The sequence below is a fragment of the Triticum urartu genome, chromosome 3A, assembly GCF_056163025.1.
Source record: "Triticum urartu cultivar PI428250 chromosome 3A, HENAU_Tu73, whole genome shotgun sequence".
Taxonomy (NCBI): Eukaryota; Viridiplantae; Streptophyta; class Magnoliopsida; order Poales; family Poaceae; genus Triticum; species Triticum urartu.
In genome coordinates this window covers 732,258,772-732,280,040 of record NC_141875.1, presented here as the reverse complement: position 1 = coordinate 732,280,040, position 21,269 = coordinate 732,258,772, and the positions used below count along the sequence as shown (strand labels likewise).

General features: G+C 48.0%; 1 protein-coding gene across 10 annotated transcripts; it reads right to left on the bottom strand.

Moving 5' to 3' along the window:
* Positions 1–11,606: 11,606 nt before the first annotated feature.
* LOC147982364 (acetyl-CoA carboxylase 1-like) lies at positions 11,607–16,910 on the bottom strand. Of its 10 annotated transcripts, none has more exons than XM_087514344.1 (8): positions 16,542–16,910; positions 15,612–15,704; positions 15,376–15,471; positions 14,035–14,114; positions 13,726–13,898; positions 13,268–13,432; positions 12,907–12,970; positions 11,607–12,483 (listed from the first exon to the last, which is right to left on the bottom strand). In XM_087514344.1, the coding sequence occupies exons 1-4, from the start codon at positions 16,623–16,625 to the stop codon at positions 14,106–14,108; spliced, it is 282 nt and encodes a 93-aa protein (XP_087370470.1). In that variant the 5' UTR covers positions 16,626–16,910; the 3' UTR covers positions 11,607–12,483; positions 12,907–12,970; positions 13,268–13,432; positions 13,726–13,898; positions 14,035–14,105. The 10 variants fall into 10 exon arrangements, 7 of the variants coding, with proteins under 7 accessions (XP_087370470.1, XP_087370468.1, XP_087370471.1 ...); XM_087514342.1 differs by having other exon boundaries at positions 11,607–12,480; XM_087514345.1 differs by lacking the exon at positions 12,907–12,970.
* Between the last annotated feature and the right edge of the window lie 4,359 nt (positions 16,911–21,269).

Below are 21,269 nucleotides of genomic sequence, written 5' to 3'. Positions count from 1 at the left end.
AGGCATTATCCAGAGAAATAAAGGGCGCTGTTTTGTATGCAAAATTTCCAGACTTGACTGTTTATATTTTATTGAAACATAGTACAAATGCAAATGTTCATATACACGCATGCATACTCACCCTTACGAATATACGCATGCACATCTATCCCTATAAGCACTTTCGAGAGGCCGAACCAGCAAATCTTATGATTGATGAAGCTGTCGCAGGCGCCTCGTACTTCACGACATATCATACCACTGAATTTTAATGTAATACTTTTTTAGTGGCATGCTATGTTTATGGGATATGATTTTTACTTGGATGACCCAAGACTTAAAATCATGGCTATGCCACTGGTACCATGGGTCTTTTTGTTTTTCCAATCATTGTGGAGTCGGGGCTGCAATAGATGTCTAGGTGGTGACACTAACATGCAAATTGTTGTTCATTATGAGAGGCTTTTAAAATTTTTTGGGGCATGCACGGGCGGGGGGCGCCCACGCATGTGGCCACCAAGTTACTTCAAGATTTGTGCATTCGTTTATGCCATTAGCCTTTAATTAATGTACTCGGGTCCATGCATGTCAGCTTTTGGCAAAGTTGCGTGTATCATCCTCCCACCTCTCACGCCTATTTCATCTTCAAATTTTGTATCTTTTGAACCCAAATTCTAAATTATGTTTCTTTTGCCTATTCATGTTTGTCGCAGCGTGTAATCTCAAATAAAAGGCCAATTTTGAATACATTTTGACAATTTCTTAAAATTTTACCAAAATTCAAATATTAAAACGTGATAGTTGTAAATTCAAATATTAAAATGTCTCATCTCTTTACTTTTAGGGTTCATGGTTTAGGGCTTAGGGCTTTGAGGTCAGGGCATAGGATTTAGGGGCTTAGGGTTTAGGGTTTAAGTTTTAGTTCTTGGAACTTGCTGAATTTAATATTTGTTCCTTCAAGTTTTAGTATTTAAGCTTGATAAAGTTTTACAAATCTGTCAAAACGTATTCAAAGTGGGCTTTTTCATAACCTTCGTCACAAGGGCATGCATACCATCTTGGCGAGCTTCACCCGCAGCTTGTACAGCTGGTTTCCACTCCGAGCCACATGCGCGATGAGCTTGATGCGTTTGTCCCGTACACGAAGGAGGCCACCATGGATCGAAAGCTCGCACCCAACCTCGTCTAGCTGACCTACAGAGATGAGTTCATCCGCAGCCTCGGGATGAAGTAGACGAATGTGAGGATGCGGTAATGCCCCTCCCGAGCGACAAAGAGCACGGTGTGGCGCCCTTGGATCCAGACGGTGGAGCCATCGCCGAACCATACATGGCTCATGCTCCCTGGGTACAGCTTCGAGAAGGCCTCATGGTCGTCGGTCATGTGGTTTGACGCACATGTGTCAATGTACCACGGGTCATCGCGCCGCGCGCTTTGGGCATCACCTTCTCGTGGCTATGATCAACACTAGAAGAGACAATGTGTGCCATCAGGAGGCCCGGTTACTCCTCCTCATCCATGCACACCATGTTTGCCTCATCATGAATCCTCATACGGCAGCCCCGTGCCCAGTGCCCGTTCTTATAGCAGTAATGCCACTTGTCGTTACAAGAAGCAGCGAACACGCCTTTGCAGGGTGCACCGCCGCCCTGCCCTTCTGGCACCTGCGCCGCCACAACCATCGATTCCTCCATCATCGTTTTCCCTGGGTTTTACGGGGTTTCTGGAGAGTGCCGAAGCTTGAATGGTTGAACCCTCGACGTGCTGCCATTGTTTCTGGTGGGAACACCACTACTCCTCGGGGAGGAGGAACCATGTGCCACCAGCGTTTTCAACTTCAACGAGACGATCCTGGACGATGAGAAGATGGCAAGTGAGCTCCTCGAGAGAAAAAGTGTTGAGTTCGAGGAGGGTTTCTATGTCGATGGCCACCTCAGAGTACCTCTTTGGGACAAGGCGCAAGACTTTCTTGTCAATCCTCTTGTCGTCGATTGTGTCGCCAAGGGTACGCAAGTTGTTGACGAGTCCGGTGAAACAAATGCCAAACGCGTCGATGGACCCACCGTCTTTGAAAGAGAGGTCCTCGAACCCTTTCCGGAGCCTCTGAGCCGTGGACTCGCGCATGCTGCACCCACCCACATGGTGCGGATGAGCTCTCGGGCTTCCTTCGCCGTCTTCTTGATGATGATCGCGTCAATCATGTCCGGCGGCAAGCCCATGAGGATCACTGCCATGGTGTACTTAATTATCATCACGCAAGGTGACCGTGTCCTTCCCCTCGACGACGTCCTAGAGCATCGCTGCCAGCATCTGCGCTTGCATGACCGGCGCCGACTGTCCATAACTAATGGTTTTAAGCATGGGAGCTGGCCCTGTGCTGTCGGGCTTGCGCACGAAACGCTCTTGGATGACCCGCTCATGCACGATGATCTCGCGCCTGCTGCACCGCGTCAGACTCCTGCCGCTCCACGACGCTGGAGGAGTGAGGGAGCGGTCATCCGCGCGTCCGCCATGGGCGCGGGACGGCGTCCATTGGACCGGCCATGGTCCCTGGGGGAACCCACTCTGATGCCAGTAGTTCGGCAGCTCCAGCGAGCTCCGAATTCCGGCGAGTTTGCTAGAGTTTGTTTGCTAGAGTTTTCCAATGTCAAAGTATCTTTTCCTTAGACCATGAGATCATGTAACTCCCTGATACCGTAGGAGTGCTTTGGGTATATCAAACGTCACAACGTAACTGGGTGACTATAAAGGTATACTACGGGTATCTCCGAAAGTGTCTGTTGGGTTGACATGGATCAAGACTGGGATTTGTCACTCCGTATGACGGAGAGGTATCACTGGGCCCACTCGGTAATGCATCATCATAATGAGCTCAAAGTGACCAAGTGTCTGGTCACGGGATCATGCATTATGGTACGAGTAAAGTGACTTGCCGGTAACGAGATTGAACGAGGTATTGGGATACCGACGATCGAATCTCGGGCAAGTAACATATCGATTGACAAAGGGAATTGCATACGGGGTTGATTGAATCCTCGACATCGTGGTTCATCCGATGAAATCATCGTGGAGCATGTGGGAGCCAACATGGGTATCCAGATCCCGCTGTTGGTTATTGACCGGAGAGTCGTCTCGGTCATGTCTGCTTGTCTCCCGAACCCGTAGGGTCTACACACTTAAGGTTCGGTGACGCTAGGGTTGTAAAGATATGTATATGCAGAAACCCGAATGTTGTTCGGAGTCCCGGATGAGATCCCGGACGTCACGAGGAGTTCCGGAATGGTCCGGAGGTAGAGAATTGTATATAGGAAATGCTGTTTCGGCCATCGGGACAAGTTTTGGGGTTATCGGTATTGTACCGGGACCACCGGAGGGGTCCCGGGGGCCCACCGGGTGGGGCCACATGGGCTGTAGGGGGTGCGCCTTGGCCTAGATGGGCCAAGGGCACCAGCCCTACTAGGCCCATGCGCCTAGGGTTTCCATGGGGGAGGAGTCCACCTAGTGGAAGGCACCCCGAGGTGCCTTGGGGGGGAGGGAATCCTCCCCCTGGCCGCCGCACCTAGGAGATCAGATCTCCTAGGCTGCGCACCACCCCCCCTTGGCCCTCCTATATATAGTGGGGGAGAGGAGGGATTTCATACACCAGCCCCTGGCGCCTCCCTCTCTCCCCGTTACGTCTCCCTCGTAGTATAGGCGAAGCCCTGCTACTGTGACGCCCTGCATCCACCACCACGCCGTCGTGCTGCTGGATCTTCATCAACCTCTCCTTCTCCCTTGCTGGATCAAGAAGGAGGAGACGTCTCCCGTCCCGTACGTGTGTTGAACGCGGAGGTGCCGTCCGTTCGACGCTGGTCATTGGTGATTTGGATCACGTCGAGTACGACTACATCATCATCGTTCTTTTGAACGCTTCCGTGCGCGATCTACAAAGGTATGTAGATGCATCCGATAGCTCGTTGCTAGTTGAACTCCTAGATGATCTTGGTGAAACGAGTAGGAAAATTTTTGTTTTCTGCAACGTTCCCCAACAGTGGCATCATGAGCTAGGTCTATGCGTAGTTCTTCTTGCGCGAGTAGAACACAATTTGTTGTGGGCGTAGATTTGTCAACTTTCTTGCCGTTACTAGTCTTTTCTTGCTTCAGCGGTATTGTGGGATGAAGCGGCCCGGACCAACCTTACACGTACGCTTACGTGAGATCGGTTCCACCGACTAACATGCACTAGTTGCATAAGGTGGCTGGCGGGTGTCTGTCTCTCCCACTTTAGTTGGAGCGGATTCGATGAACAGGGTCCTTATGAAGGGTAAATAGAAGTTGACAAATCACGTTGTGGCTTTAACGTAGGTAAGAAGACGTTCTTGCTAGAACCCTAAATCAGCCACGTAAAACTTGCAACAACAATTAGAGGACGTCTAACTTGTTTTTGCAGCAAGTGGTTTGTGATATGATATGGCCAAAGTTGTGATGAATGATGAATGATCTATATGTGATGTATGAGATGTTCATGCTATTGTAATAGGAATCACGACTTGCATGTCGATGAGTATGACAACCGGCAGGAGCCATAGGAGTTGTCTTTATTCTTTTATATGACCTGCGTGTCATCGAGAGACGCCATGTAAATTACTTTACTTTATTGCTAAACGCGTTAGCCATAGTAGTAGAAGTAATAGTTGGCGAGCAACTTCATGGAGACACGATGATGGAGATCATGATGATGGAGATCATGGTGTCAAGCCGGTGACAAGATGATCATGGAGCCCCAAGATGGAGATCAAAGGAGCTATGTGATGTTGGCCATATCATGTCACGCCTATTATTTGATTGCATGTGATGTTTATCATGTTTTTGCATCTTGTTTACTTAGAACGACGGTAGTAAATAAGATGATCCCTCATAACAATTTCAAGAAGTGTTCTCCCCTAACTGTGCACCGTTGCTAAAGTTCGTCGTTTCTAAGCACGCCGTGATGATCGGGTGTGATGGATCCTTACGTTCACATACAACGGGTGTTGACGAGCCTAGCATGTACAGACATGGCCTCGGAACACATGCAAAACACTTAGGGTTAACTTGACGAGCCTAGCATGTACAGACATGGCCTCGGAACACAGAAGACCGAAAGGTCGAGCATGAGTCGTATAGAAGATACGATCAACATGAAGATGTTCACCGACGTTGACTAGTCCGTCTCACGTGATGATCGGACACGGTCTAGTTAACTCGGATCATGTAATACTTAGATGACTAGAGGGATGTCTAATCTAAGTGGGAGTTCATTAATAATTTGATTAGATGAACTTAATTATCATGAACTTAGTCTAAATATATTTTACACTATGTCTTGTAGATAAAATGGCCCACGTAGTCCTCAACTTCAACGCGTTCCTAGAGAAAACCAAGCTGAAAGACGATGGCAGCAACTATACGGACTGGGTCCGGAACCTGAGGATCATCCTCATAGCTGCCAAGAAAGATTATGTCCTACAAGCACCGCTAGGTGATCCACCCGTCCCACGGAACCAAGACGTTATGAACGCTTGGCAGACACGTGTTGACGACTACTCCCTCGTTCAGTGCGGCATGCTTTACAGCTTAGAGTCGGGGCTCCAAAAGCATTTTGAGAGACATGGAGCATATGAGATGTTCGAAGAGCTGAAAATGGTTTTTCAAGCTCATGCCCGGATCGAGAGATATGAAGTCTCCGATAAGTTCTTCAGCTGTAAGATGGAGGAAAATAGTTCTGTCAGTGAGCACATACTCACTATGTCTGGGTTACATAACCGCTTGTCTCGGCTGGGAGTTAATCTCCCGGATGATGCGGTCATTGACAGAATCCTCCAGTCGCTTCCACCAAGCTACAAGAGCTTCGTGATGAACTTCAACATGCAGGGGATGCAAAAGACCATTGCTGAGTTGTTCTCAATGCTGAAATCAGCGGAGGTAGAAGTCAAGAAGGAACATCAAGTGTTGATGGTCAATAAAACCACTAAGTTCAAGAAAGGCAAGGGTAAAAAGAACTTCAAGAAGGACGGCAAGGAGGTTGCCGCGCCCGGCAAGCAAGCTGCCGGGAAGAAGCCAAAGAATGGACCCAAGCCTGAGACAGAGTGCTTTTATTGCAAAGGGAAGGGTCACTGGAAGCGGAATTGCCCCAAATACTTAGCGGACAAGAAGGCCGGCAACACCAAAGGTATATTTGATATACATGTAATTGATGTGTACCTTACCAGTACTCGTAGTAGCTCCTGGGTATTTGATACCGGTGCCGTTGCTCATATTTGTAACTCACAGCAGGAGCTGCGGAATAAACGGAGACTGGCGAAGGACGAGGTGACGATGCGCGTCGGGAATGGTTCCAAGGTCGATGTGATCGCCGTCGGCACGCTGCCTCTACATTTACCTACGGGATTAGTTTTAAACCTTAATAATTGTTATTTAGTGCCAGCTTTGAGCATGAACATTGTATCGGGATCTCGTTTAATTCGAGATGGCTACTCATTTAAATCTGAGAATAATGGTTGTTCTATTTATATGAGAGATATGTTTTATGGTCATGCTCCTATGGTGAATGGTTTATTCTTTATGAATCTCGAACGTGATGCTACACATGTTCATAATGTGAGTACCAAAAGAAGTAAAGTTGATAATGATAGTCCCACATACTTGTGGCACTGCCGCCTTGGTCACATAGGTGTCAAACGCATGAAGAAGCTCCATATAGATGGACTTTTAGAGTCTCTTGATTATGAATCATTTGACACGTGCGAACCATGCCTGATGGGTAAAATGACCAAGACTCCGTTCTCAGGAACAATGGAGCGAGCAACCAACTTATTGGAAATCATACATACTGATGTGTGCGGTCCAATGAGCGTTGAGGCTCGCGGTGGCTATCGTTATGTTCTCACCCTCACTGATGACTTGAGTAGATATGGGTATGTCTACTTAATGAAACACAAGTCTGAAACCTTTGAAAAGTTCAAGGAATTTCAGAGTGAGGTTGAAAATCAACGTGACAGGAAAATCAAGTTTCTATGATCAGATCGTGGAGGAGAATACTTGAGTCACGAGTTTGGCACACACTTAAGAAAATGTGAAATAGTTTCACAACTCACGCCGCCTGGAACACCTCAGCGTAACGGTGTGTCCGAACGTCGTAATCGCACTCTATTAGATATGGTGCGATCTATGATGTCTCTTACCGATTTACCGCTATCTTTTTGGGGCTATGCTTTAGAGACTGCCGCATTCACTTTAAATAGGGCTCCGTCGAAATCCGTTGAGACGACACCGTATGAATTATGGTTTGGGAAGAAACCTAAGCTGTCGTTTCTAAAAGTTTGGGGATGCGATGCTTATGTGAAGAAACTTCAACCTGAGAAGCTCGAACCCAAGTCGGAAAAATGCGTCTTCATAGGATACCCAAAAGAAACTATTGGGTATACCTTCTACCTCAGATCCGAAGGCAAGATCTTTGTTGCCAAGAATGGGTCCTTTCTAGAGAAAGAGTTTCTCTCGAAAGAAGTAAGTGGGAGGAAAGTAGAGCTTGATGAAGTATTACCTCTTGAACCGGAAAATGGCGCAACTCAAGAAAATGTTTCTGAGGTGCCTGCACCAATTAGAGAGGTAGTTAATGATAATGATCAAGATACTTCTGATCAAGCCCCTACTGAAATTCGAAGGTCTACAAGGACACGTTCCGCACCAGAGTGGTACGGCAACCCTGTCTTGGAAATCATGCTGTTAGACAATGGTGAACCTTCGAACTATGAAGAAGCGATGGCGGGCCCGGATTCCGACAAATGGCTAGAAGCCATGAAATCCGAGATAGGATCCATGTATGAAAATGAAGTATGGACTTTGACTGACTTGCCCGTTGAACGGCGAGCCATAGAAAATAAATGGATCTTTAAGAAGAAGACAGACGCGGATGGTAATGTGACCATCTATAAAGCTCGGCTTGTCGCTAAGGGTTATCGACAAGTTCAAGGGGTTGACTACGATGAGACTTTCTCACCGGTAGCGAAGCTGAAGTCCGTCCGAATCATGTTAGCAATTGCCGCATTCTACGATTATGAAATATGGCAAATGGACGTCAAAACGGCATTCCTTAATGGTTTCCTTAAGGAAGAATTGTATATGATGCAGCCGGAAGGTTTTGTCGATCCTAAGAATGCTGACAAGGTGTGCAAGCTCCAACGCTCGATTTATGGGCTGGTGCAAGCATCTCGGAGTTGGAACATTCGCTTTGATGAGATGATCAAAGCATTTGGGTTTACGCAGACTTATGGAGAAGCCTGCGTTTACAAGAAAGTGAGTGGGAGCTCTGTAGCATTTCTCATACTATATGTAGATGACATACTTTTGATGGGAAATGATATAGAACTCTTGAACAGCATCAAGGCCTACTTGAATAAGAGTTTTTCAATGAAGGACCTTGGAGAAGCTGCTTATATATTAGGCATCAAAATCTATAGAGATAGATCAAGACGCCTCATAGGTCTTTCACAAAGCACATACCTTGATAAGATATTGAAGAAGTTCAATATGGATCAGTCTAAGAAGGGGTTCTTGCCTGTGTTGCAAGGTATGAAATTGAGCTCAGCTCAATGTCCGACCACGGCAGAAGAAATAGAAGAGATGAGTGTCATCCCCTATGCCTCAGCCATAGGTTCTATTATGTATGCCATGCTGTGTACCAGACCTGATGTAAACCTTGCTGTAAGTTTGGTAGGAAGGTACCAAAGTAATCCCGGCAAGGAACACTGGACAGCGGTCAAGAATATCCTGAAGTACCTGAAAAGGACTAAGGAAATGTTTCTCGTTTATGGAGGTGACGAAGAGCTCGTCGTAAAGGGTTACGTCGACGCTAGCTTCGACACAGATCTGGATGACTCTAAGTCACAAACCGGATACGTGTATATGTTGAATGGTGGAGCAGTGAGCTGGTGCAGGTGCAAGCAGAGCGTCGTGGCGGGATCTACATGTGAAGCGGAGTACATGGCAGCCTCGGAGGCAGCACATGAAGCAATATGGGTGAAGGAGTTCATCACCGACCTAGGAGTCATACCCAATGCGTCGGGGCCAATCAAACTCTTTTGTGACAACACTGGAGCTATTGCACTTGCCAAGGAGCCCAGGTTTCACAAGAAGACAAGGCACATCAAGCGTCGCTTCAACCCCATTCATGAAAATGTTCAAAATGGAGACATAGAGATTTGTAAAGTACATACGGACCTGAATGTAGCAGATCCGTTGACTAAACCTCTCCCTAGGGCAAAACATGATCAACACCAGAATTCCATGGGTGTTCGATTCATCACAATGTAACTAGATTATTGACTCTAGTGCAAGTGGGAGACAGTTGGAAATATGCCCTAGAGGCAATAATAAAAGCATTATTATTATATTTCCTTGTTCATGATAATTGTCTTTATTCATGCTATAATTGTGTTATCCGGAAATCGTAATACATGTGTGAATAACAGACACCAACATGTCCCTAGTAAGCCTCTAGTTAACTAGCTCGTTGATCAACAGATAGTCATGGTTTACTGACTATGGACATTGGATGTCATTGATAACGAGATCACATCATTAGGGGAATGATGTGATGGACAAGACCCAATCCTAAACATAGCACAAGATCGTATAGTTCGTTTGCTAGAGTTTTCCAATGTCAAAGTATCTTTTCCTTAGACCATGAGATCGTGTAACTCCCGGATACCGTAGGAGTGCTTTGGGTATATTAAACGTCACAACGTAACTGGGTGACTATAAAGGTATACTACGGGTATCTCCGAAAGTGTCTGTTGGGTTGACATGGATCAAGACTGGGATTTGTCACTCCGTATGACGGAGAGGTATCACTGGGCCCACTCGGTAATGCATCATCATAATGAGCTCAGAGTGACCAAGTGTCTGGTCACAGGATCATGCATTATGGTACGAGTAAAGTGACTTCCGGTAACGAGATTGAACGAGGTATTGGGATACCGACGATCGAATCTCGGGCAAGTAACATATCGATTGACAAAGGGAATTGCATACGGGGTTGATTGAATCCTCGACATCGTGGTTCATCCGATGAAATCATCGTGGAGCATGTGGGAGCCAACATGGGTATCCAGATCCCGCTGTTGGTTATTGACCGGAGAGTCGTCTCGGTCATGTCTGCGTGTCTCCCGAACCCGTAGGGTCTACACACTTAAGGTTCGGTGACGCTAGGGTTGTGAAGATATGTATATGCAGAAACCCGAATGTTGTTCGGAGTCCCGGATGAGATCCCGGACGTCACGAGGAGTTCCGGAATGGTCCGGAGGTAGAGAATTGTATATAGGAAATGCTGTTTCGGCCATCGGGACAAGTTTCGGGGTTATCGATATTGTACCGGGACCACCGGAGGGGTCCCGGGGGCCCACCGGGTGGGGCCACCTGTCCCGGGGGGCCACATGGGCTGTAGGGGGTGCGCCTTGGCCTAGATGGGCCAAGGGCACCAGCCCTACTAGGCCCATGCGCCTAGGGTTTCCATGGGGGAGGAGTCCACCTAGTGGAAGGCACCCCGAGGTGCCTTGGGGGGGAGGGAATCCTCCCCCTGGCCGCCGCACCTAGGAGATCAGATCTCCTAGGCTGCGCACCACCCCCCCTTGGCCCTCCTATATATAGTGGGGGAGAGGAGGGATTTCATACACCAGCCCCTGGCGCCTCCCTCTCTCCCCGTTACGTCTCCCTCGTAGTATAGGCGAAGCCCTGCTACTGTGACGCCCTGCATCCACCACCACGCCGTCGTGCTGCTGGATCTTCATCAACCTCTCCTTCTCCCTTGCTGGATCAAGAAGGAGGAGACGTCTCCCGTCCCGTACGTGTGTTGAACGCGGAGGTGCCGTCCGTTCGGCGCTGGTCATCGGTGATTTGGATCACGTCGAGTACGACTACATCATCACCGTTCTTTTGAACGCTTCCGTGCGCGATCTACAAAGGTATGTAGATGCATCCGATAGCTCGGTGCTAGTTGAACTCCTAGATGATCTTGGTGAAACGAGTAGGAAAATTTTTGTTTTCTGCAACGTTCCCCAACACGTGTCGCCCCCCGCAGGCGACCCGGGTGAAACCCTAGCCGTCGGGCCGCCACCCCTCCCCTATCCCCTTCCCCCCTCGCTGTCGCTGGCAGGCGCCGCCGGGAAAAGCCCACGCGGCATCGACGGCGGCGGGGCACTTCTTCCCTCTCGCGAGGCCATGGTTGAGCGGGGCTGCCTGGCCAAGCAGAGGCGTGGGGGCTGCGCTGCGAGCTGGCTCTGACCGGCGCAGCGGATTTGGCGCTGCGGTGCACGCGCTGGTGTTTGCGGATGACGAGGGAAGGTGGAGGCCAATGGGCGCGAGGGCGTGATGCGGGCGGCTTGTCGGGGGCGATGTCTGTGTGGCGCCCTGGCGCTGCTCCCGGCGCAGTTCGGCATCGCGCGGGGCGCGGGATAAGCGCGGTTGGCGCCCCCTGCGCAGATCTGTTCGGCGGCGGCGCCGGTGCGCAAGGAGATTGGGCGACACGGCTGTGAGGGGCTCCAAGCCCGATCTGATTTTGGGCGGTCCTGTGCCCAGATCTCGATGGCCGGTGGCGCCTGGATTGGAGAGGCGGGAGCGGCGGTGCCGGTGGGTGCTGGTGGTTTCCTCCTTGCAAGCGTGTGCACGTCCAGCTCCTGGAGCAGGGGCGCCGTCCAGCTTGTTGGTGCTAGAGGAAGCTCGGGCAGACCAGATCTAGCACGGAGGTCCGGTCCTTGCGTGCAGCGGTGCGAGCACGTTAAGTTTTGGCCTGGTTTTTGCTCTGTTTCGGCGCGCTGCGGTGCGGGCCGGTCAGCGATGGTTCTACTTCAGTTTTTCCTGGTGTGCTGCGGTGCGAAGTCTCGCCAGATCTGCGCACGGAGCTGGAGGACGACCGGAGCCGATTTGGTTCGCCCAGGTCCTGCGTGCGGCGGTGCGGACCGGCCAGGTTTGACGTGTGCTCGCCTAGGTTCTGCGTGCGGCGGCGACTATCCCGTGTTTAGTAGTGTGTGCTTGGCCTTGTTCTGCCCGGTGGTGCTGGTTTGGTCTCGGATCCTGGATGGTTGGCGGAAGGCTTAGCTCCGGATGAAAAATCCTGCATCGACTTCGTCGGTGCCGACGGTAACGGCATCTATGGATGTTGTCTTCCTCCTTGGAGGTGCCGCCGTGGAGCTCATTGCTCTTCCTGCCTCATGGCTGAGGTCTCCGGGTGAAAACCTAAAATCTGGCGGAGCTAGATCGGATGACAGCGGTGTTCTCGATACCACTTCCTTCTTGGAGGCGTCATCTTGGAGGCCTCGACGACGGATTCCGATGGTGTGCACGGTTGCTGGCGGATCTTGGGTTTGTGTTGGTGCCGGCAGGGTTCTGTTTTCTTTCTTTTCTTTCTGCACTAGCCCTTTTGCGATGCTTTCCTCCTTTGGAGGTGTTCTTGTTCTCTTCTTCTGATCAATGAATTTGGCAGTCCTCCTGCTAACGTTCAAAAAACATTAGATGAGTTATCATCAGAAAAAGCTTTTGCAAAAGTAGTGCAACATTCCCGTAGATTGCTGTCATCCAAGGACATCAGATTTTTTAAATTGCATACAAACCAAAACACCTTTTTAAATTTCTTCAACTGCTCAAAGAGGTCCATGAAAGAATTGAAGTGTCAACGATGGCTAGAAAATTATGAAGAAAAGAGGATACAGAAAATTAGAAATTTATACATCGGATGATTGAAACCCTAGACGTGTAGATAGAATGACAGAAAATTAGGATGGATCATGGATGGATGAATAGTTGAATATGTACTAATAAAGAATAAAAAGAACTACAGAAATAGGGCTTTGGGGGGAATCGGGGATGGATCAGGTCATCAGGAACATGTACATGAATGGATTCATGGATATGTACCGTTTAGTATAGATACTAGTGGCAGGGGCGCGCCTCCTCTGCGGTCCTTTGCGCACCAATCCAGCTGTTTTATTTGTGAACGTGCGTATGGAACCCAGATGGACACCAGTTGTTCAAAAAAGAGCACAATTAACATAGGTGCAGCAGCAAACCGTTTAGTGGTAGGTCTATATTAACATAGAGAGGTCATATTCTTGCAGAGTGGATTAGAAGCACGTCCTAGAAGCACGTCCAACAGGTAAAATGATAACCAGAGATACATAGCTCTCTACTGCCAAAAAGAATCAGAAATACATAGCATCTAAAACTGAATGCTAGCTACTACGTTGATTCTTCCTTTTTGAGGGAGTGAACGGTGTACCTCGGCGCCCATCTTTATATGTTGTTGCTTCCTGCACCCGCTGCAGCTGGCACCACGCCTCACCTCATGGTCGCTGCCGAGCAGCCGATCAGCTCCATCTTGCCCGTCGTTAGGAAGTTGGCCCACTCCAATGCCCCGGAGTGACCAGCATGATCCGCAAGAACCCTATAAAATCAAGAAGTTCAGGGACATGGGCAAGATCTTTGTATAAAACGACCAAAGAATTCGATATAGAGAGTGAAAAAGGAGGCAAACTCATTCTGCAACTTCTTAAGCTTTAGCTCCCCAGATTTATTATCTTACAGTAAAGTGAAAGATAATCAAAACAAGACTTTATAGATAATCAAAATAAGAACTCATTCTGGCGAATTTAAGGTCCTACTCTTATCATGAGCTGCAGGGACAAGTTCATGCCTACCATATGCACACGAAGGGTTTAAAAAACACGACATAATTACCTAAAATATGCAGGTGGAATTTCCAGTTTGCTCCATTACGTTAGTAGCCCTGCCCAATGAGAATTTGAGACATGCCAGCCACCAAGATCAGGAACAGGCAAATCACAGGGGAGACAAAGTGGGGTTGGGGAAGGAGGAGCTACTGCCCGTGAAGCAAGCTTGAAAATTTCCCCCTGGGGTAACCAAAGGCGAATAACTTCAGCGAGCGATCTCCAAAAGAGAGCCATTGTTAGTACTCCCTCCGTTCCAAATTACTCGTCGCAAAAATGGATGTATGTAGAACTAAAATACATCTAGATACATCCATACCTGTGACAAGTAATTTGGAACGGAGGGAGTAGAATATAAGGGTTGTGTACATGTAACTTCGGCATCCTTCCCTAATTCAGCTGCACATCAAGAAAAAATTCAGTCAAACAGAATGTTTAGAACTTCAGCATCATTTTCAGCCTAGAACTAAAAAGCAGCTAAATTTCATCGCTGATATCAATAGTGGTAGAGGCAAACTTATGTAATTCTGTCTACTAATGTAAAAATGAGCACAATTAAAGAAATCTTAGGTGTTCTTTTTCGATTCGTGCTTATTTACCCCTTGTATATGTGAGTTAAAATAAATACACAGCAAGCTAGTTCTACAGGTTTTTGGATAGCAGCGACTTATGTTTGCGCAGAGACTGATTTAAATGGGCTAATCCTGCCACCCAGAGGCCGAATTTGATGAACACATATGAAATAATAAACTCAGATTGCAAAAGGGGCTATATACAGAAGGGAGTATAAAATCAACCATCAGCCTACCAAGGTTCAGATAATGATAGAAAATACTAACATCGATACCCATGTCCCAAAGAAAAGAGAACGAATGCGAGCCATAAACAGAATTAGCAAGTTTGAGATGAAGAGGTGCAAATACTAAGCAGAGAATCTACTAAGGATGATATAGCTAAAGTGAATCCCTAATGTTTGGTGGTGCTAGTATCCATTTGGAAGACCAAACTTTAACTTAGCTTAGCTGGTTGATTGCATGAAGTAGCATCAGTATGTGTGTCTCAGAACTGTTACGCATCAATTATTGGAAGCCGCAACAGCAATATAAGGGCTCAACTGAATCAGCTTCTATCGAACGAACGAACGAACTGACCTCGATTGAAACCTTGAGTTTTCCGGCACCGAGCAGAGCAGAGCAGATCTCAGTCACTCACCAGAAATCAAGACGAAATCGTGCGCACGCACGAGCGCACCTCGAATCGTAAGCCAAAGGATAAGGAAGCCCCCGATCAGATCAAAACCGAATGGACGGGCCCTGCCGTTCGGCAGCGCGCTAGCTCAGGGAGAGAGAGGCCGACGTCCCGACACATATATCAATACAGGAAGAAAAGGTTTGTTCTTGAATTTGAAATGCAACATTCAACTATTTTAGTACAGTATAAGTATAACTGACAAAAATAAACGATTGCATTGGAGAAAATCCTAAGACTTAAATTTTGTATAACTCGTGCAACATTTTGCACTTTGCTACATCGTCCAATGAAGTTGTAATTCCTTGAAGCTGTAGAACTTCTACCAATACTCAGTACACAAATGTTTGGCTCAGACTAATTCCAACAAATCTGATATTGAACAACACAATGTTTCAGGAGAATAACGAACCTTTTGGTGCCTTCTTTGAACACTACAGTCTCGACTGTCCAGTGCTGCCACGTTGTCATGCTTGTTACAGAGCAATTGAACCTCTAGATGTTGGCTCTACAAAGAAATAACAGAAAGGCAAGATTGTAGATAAATAAACTCTATCAGTACAGAAGAAGCACTTGCTGAATACTGAACATGAGTAACACAAAGATACAATAGAAAATAATTACTGTTATCAGTGTATCATGTATGACCTGAGATGCCACTTTCATAATAAATATAGGAGATCTAGGAACTTCTCCTTGCACTTGCTTAAACAAGGCTCTGACCTCATCATCGTTGTGTACCTGTAAAACCATTTGGATGGCATAAAAATCATCTTTGGTTAATATACAATATTTGCAGAAAACTTGAGTTCATTTTGTATGGACAGTGGACATTTCCATGCAACTGTTTGGAAGTAGAGCATTCAATCTCACTATGGTAGAGTTGAATTAAAAATATTAAAAGAATATCAGCCTCCCTTATTCCTTTACAACCCCCACCCCATGATAAATTTTTGCCCAAAAACAAACATGTCATTATTCTGTTCTTAGTCTCAACTACGTACAGATTATTATACAACATTTCCACTGCCCTGCCCTGAACATTAGTACAAGAGACCCAAGTACAAATAAAGGACCTAAAATGTCCCTACAAACAAAACAAAATTACAAACTTGCACCTAGCACACATATATCCTACTTATCCGTACACAGTCTACAACTTATCCAGTAGACCCGCAAGGGCAAAAGGTACTTTACGTATTGAACTGAAATTAGGAGAAAAATGACTTGAAGGTACAACAGAAATCTGATTTGATCAGATTAATATGCAATAAATGCAAAGCATGCCTGCTCGAGTTGGATCAATGTCAAACTAAAAAAGCTCAAATCAAATGTATGTATCTGAAACATTAGAATTATCTCCAAATCATGCAGAAATTGAACTGTTCCATGTGAAATTCCTAAAAAAAAAAACTCATTACCCTGCAAGTAGTGCTGCACTTGAGTGCATTCTCGAGTCATACAGATTCCTAGTTTCCTACTGCTACAAAGCTATAATAATCATTGGATTAGTGCAAGGAACAGAAGTGTAACGATGTGTAGTGGATTCAAGAAGTGGGAGGGAGGTGCAGGGGTTACCTTTTTGCAGGTCAACGGGGAGGCGAGGTAGTAGATGCAGTCAGTTCTCCGACCACGCCACAGCTCCTCCTCGTCAACCGGCATGTGCGGCGACGGAATCCATCGCTGCAGTAGAGCGAGCAAGGCCGAGCAGCTGAATCAAAGGAAGCAACATAGGAATGAAGCGGAAGCACTTCTCCTTGACCTGGATTTATTATTTCCACCATCAAGCCGAGCCTGCCGCCTCCCCCATGACAGATCAAACCACCACCAGCACCTGCTCGCTTGCATAGGCGAGGAGATGAAGACGAGGACGAGGGCTGGGGAGACTGGCGGGGACGGGGGCGGGGGCAGGAGTAGGCGGTGGTCCAGCGAGGAGACAGAAGGACAGTGCACGCTGGGAGCAGAGTTTGAGTTTGTTGAGTCTGAGTCTAGTATAGCGATGCATGCCATCATGGTGAAGTGGACTGATGGATTAGCAGAGGTGAGACCTGATCGTCAGTCAAGTGAACCAGGAGTTGTGAGTACATGCAAGTACTAGTTAGATTTAGTCAAGAACTAGCTTAGTGGTCGTTCTGTTAGTGTGAAGCTGCATGCACCCGTGTAGTGTGAAGTCCCAGTAGCCAAGTCGTGATCAGATGGACGTGGAGCTAGAGAAGCGGATCGCAGTGCCGTTGTGGACTAGCTCCTTCGTGGCAGTGACTCAACGCTGTGTGCGTGTGGGTAGTGGTGAGTAGAAATCGGAGCGAAGCCGGTGTGTGGCTTGGTCAGTGCGTTTGCTCCCCTTTAAAAGGAGTTGTAATCAGTTTGTTTGATTAAGCAAAAAAAAGAACAAGAGAAAAGCGGCAGAAGTGCGTTGCCACCAAAAGCTCTGTGTGTTCTTGTGTGCTGTGTGTGTGCCTGCCTGAGTTCATCTCCTATCCTAGGTAGAGATTACATTTGGTATTAAGAGCTATGGTGACTGAAGGTTCGCGCACTCCGTCGCCGGGTCGCCGCCGTGTCTCGGCCTCGCCGGTGGTGCGCCGAGGCCGGAGCCTGACGCGGCGTGGCTGCCGCGAGGTGGTGGTGCAGCAGGAGGTCGTCCACCAGGCCAGCAGCACCGTCGTCTACCCGCCGCTGACGGCGACGAACTACTTCGAGTGGTCGCTGATCATGAAGGTGAACATGGAGGCCCAACGCGTGTGGGACGCCATCGAGGGAGGCCGGACATTCAGCCAGGAGAGGGCGGTGCTTGCGGCAATTCTGCGAGCCGTGCCGGAGGAGATGCACTCCATGCTTGCCGTGAAGGCGACGGCAAAGGAGGCATGGGATGCCATCAAGATCATGCGGGTCGGCGATGCCCGCGTCCGTGAGGCCAAGGCGCAGACTCTTCTCAAGGAGTTTGATGCCGTCCGCATGAGGAGCGGGGAGACCCTCGATGAGCTCGCCATGCGCATGAACGGGATCGCCAACAAGCTGCGCACGCTCGGTGAGAACCTCGACGAGGTGAAGGTCGTGAAGAAGCTTCTCCGCATCGTGCCATCCAAGTATACCCAGGTAGCCATTGCCATTGAACAGCTTCTTGATCTTAAAACCATGTCCATGGAAGAGCTTGTGGGAAGGCTCAAAACGGCGGAGGACCGGAGCGACTTGGACGAGGGCGCCAACAACTACGACCAGGGTGGTGGGAGTCGCCTGCTCCTCACGGAGGAGGAGTGGCTTGCTCGCCACCGCAGCGGCACCGGCAAGAAGAAGGGCAACTTCGACATACGCAAGGTGCGTTGCTACAACTGTCAAGAGTACGGGCATTACTCCAAGGACTGCACCGAGCCAAGGAAGCAGCGGGCGCTTCTTGCTGCCGCGACGGCCGACGACGAGCCGGGGCTGCTGTGATGCTACGGCATGGGAGTTCCCAATAAAAGAGAACAAAATTAAGGGGGTGATTGTTGGTGTTAATCTTGTTGTTTAGGAGTTTATTATGTTTTATTTCTGTTTGAGTTTGTTGAGTCTGAGTCTAGTATAGCGATGCATGCCATCATGGTGAAGTGGACTGATGGATTAGCAGAGGTGAGACCTGATCATCAGTCAAGTGAACCAGGAGTTGTGAGTACATGCAAGTACTAGTTAGATTTAGTCAAGAACTAGCTTAGTGGTCGTTCTGTTAGTGTGAAGCTGCATGCACCCGTGTAGTGTGGAGTCCCAGTAGCCAAGTCGTGATCAGATGGACGTGGAGCTAGAGAAGCGGATCGCGGTGCCGTTGTGGACTAGCTCCTTCGTGGCAGTAACTCAACGTGTGTGCGTGTGGGTAGTGGTGAGTAGAAATCGGAGCAAGCCGGTGTGTGGCTTGGTCGGTACGTTTGCTCCCCTTTAAAAGGAGTTGTAATCAGTTTGTTTGATTAAGCAAAAAAAAAAGAACAAGAGAAAAGTGGCAGAAGTGCGTTGCCATCAAAAGCTCTGTATGTTCTTGTGTGCTGTGTGTGCTTGCCTGAGTTCATCTCCTATCCTAGGTAGAGATTACACACGGGCGCAGCGCGCATGGAGATGGAGGACGGCAGCGACGTGGCGAGGGAGCCAGACCACGGCGGTACCATCAGCCGCGGCGTTGTCTGGCTGGCCGCCTTCACCGGCGCCGTCTGTGTGGTCATGGGCTGGCTTTCTGCTGCAACAGTAGCTGCTGGTGCCAAGGGGTCCCGTGGTTCGTCCTCGTAGTGTTGGGCGCGGTCGTGGCCACCGGGTGCGGCATCTGGGCCATCCTCGCCCTCCGCTTGTGCTGCGGTTGATGGCGGTCCGGCTGCCTCGAGAGGCGCCATGACGGTGTGCTCCAGTCCATGCTTAGTTGGTCCATTCATTAGAGCTAGCTTGTGTCGCATTCATGCACGTATTCATTAGTTACATCATTGTGTACGTGATCACGTGACCTGTATAATTCTATCGCACTTCAATTTCTTGTTGGCAATATTTTGCAGTTCAAACCGTTACTCTAGGTATGATATGTTCTCACAATTGACTTCGTGTTGACGACGATTGATTCAATACTAAATCTCACTTTTCTCTTACCATTAAATATTAGGCCAGTACTAGGCGCCGGCCGGCCATATCTTTCGCCCAGCCGCGCGCTAGCCCTCAGATTGGTCCCCACATAGCCGTCAGATGGGCTTTCTTCCGTATCATCTCTCTCGCCTCCTGCGTAAAAATCTGAGAAGAAAACTCTGGAGACATGGGGGCTGCCCCTCGTCCATGTTGGACAGCGCGCATCCTCGCTGTCGACCGTCGCAGCCGACACTCGCCCCTCGCCGGTGCTACCCTCCCTCCCTCCCTTGCCCCTGCAGAGTTAATGGAGACGATAATTGGTTCGAAGCCAACAACCATGGTAACAAAATTCTGCTTTGGTTCCAGCAAAACCAAAAACGATGGAAGCAAAATTGCAAAATTCGGCGATGTTCCAGCAAACTGAAAACAGCGGTGGTAGCAAAAATTAAATTTTGTTCCAGCAAACAAAAACGTCATTGGTAGCATAAACTACAAAAATTGGGCGTTAGTAAGGCAAAAACAAAAATGCCCGTTGTAGCATAAAATGCAGCTGGTTCGAGCAAACCAAATCGCTGGTGGTAGCAAAAATGCAAAAAAAATGGCATTGGTTCCAGCAAAACCCAAACGGCGGTGATAGCAAAAATTTGTGTTGGTTACAACAAACCTAAAAACAGTAATAGCAAAAATATAAAATTTGTCCAAACCAAAACATTGGTTCCAGCGGTGATACAGCAACGTCACACACCATTCTCAATAGCCCACCCAGCCTTGCAGCACCGAGCAACTGGTAGCAGCACCGAGCAACTGATAGCAGCAAAGAGAAAAGAGCACACAACACGTAGCAGTTTCGGCGAGGTATGCGGCAAGGAACAACACATGGATGGCATGGCAGGCCGGCCTACAACGCTGGCTGACTTGCATGAGCCACCTTCATCCTCGCAGCAGTGGGGTGGCGAGCTTTGAGGACCTATGATTGAAGAGAAGCCAGAGAACATGAGGAGGCTCCCGAAAGATTTATGTCCAAGGACGGACAATGTGTAAGAGACATGAGAGCATAAGGACAGATTAACTAAGAAAACTACTTCAATCGAGATATTTTGAGGTGAGAGGATAACGGTAGGGAAGAAAAAGCGGCGTGTGGGCCCCAAGGAGGCACAGCAATCTACTGAATCAAACAACTTTCCAAAAAAAAATCATTATGATAGTTCATACGGTTAAGTGTATGTACATGTGTATAAGCGTTTGCGTCTGTACTGTGTTAAGAAAAGATAAAAAGTATTTCGTAAGTTCTGTAAAAGATAAAAAAAAAGTTTATTGGACGGTGCTAGTGGCTGGCCCATATAAGGCCTTTCATATGTTTATGGATAAACGACAACCCTTCGCTTAAGTCGCTGGATAGGAGGATTGGTTGAACATGTATGCTAGTACATAACAAGATCCTATCTAAATTACCAAAACCATTAGTTGAGAAGTACTCGTTGTAAAGATCACTCCAACTTTCCTGGTTGCGACAAGTGGCGCACATGCAACGCGCCCCTTGTCGTAACCTGGGAGTTTTCCCTTTTTTCCTAGATCCGTTATTCAAAACATTTTATCTCTCAAACCGTGCGTCCAAATCTCGAACCGCTTTCACCATTGGATTCCTCGCTTCGAGATCTTTAAAACTAGATCCACGTTGATAGGTTTTGACGAACTTTTTTTCGTGTAAAAAACCAGACGGAAAAACTGAACCAGGAGCAC

Excerpts from the sequence above, each read along its gene's own strand:
- LOC147982364 (XM_087514344.1), bottom strand. The coding sequence starts at position 16,625 with ATGCCGGTTGACGAGGAGGAGCTGTGGCGTGGTCGGAGAACTGACTGC. Across the intron at positions 15,705-16,541 it reads CCCCGTTGACCTGCAAAAAG|GTACACAACGATGATGAGGT; the intron begins GTAACCCCTGCA and ends ATGGTTTTACAG. Across the intron at positions 15,472-15,611 it reads TTATGAAAGTGGCATCTCAG|AGCCAACATCTAGAGGTTCA; the intron begins GTCATACATGAT and ends ATTTCTTTGTAG.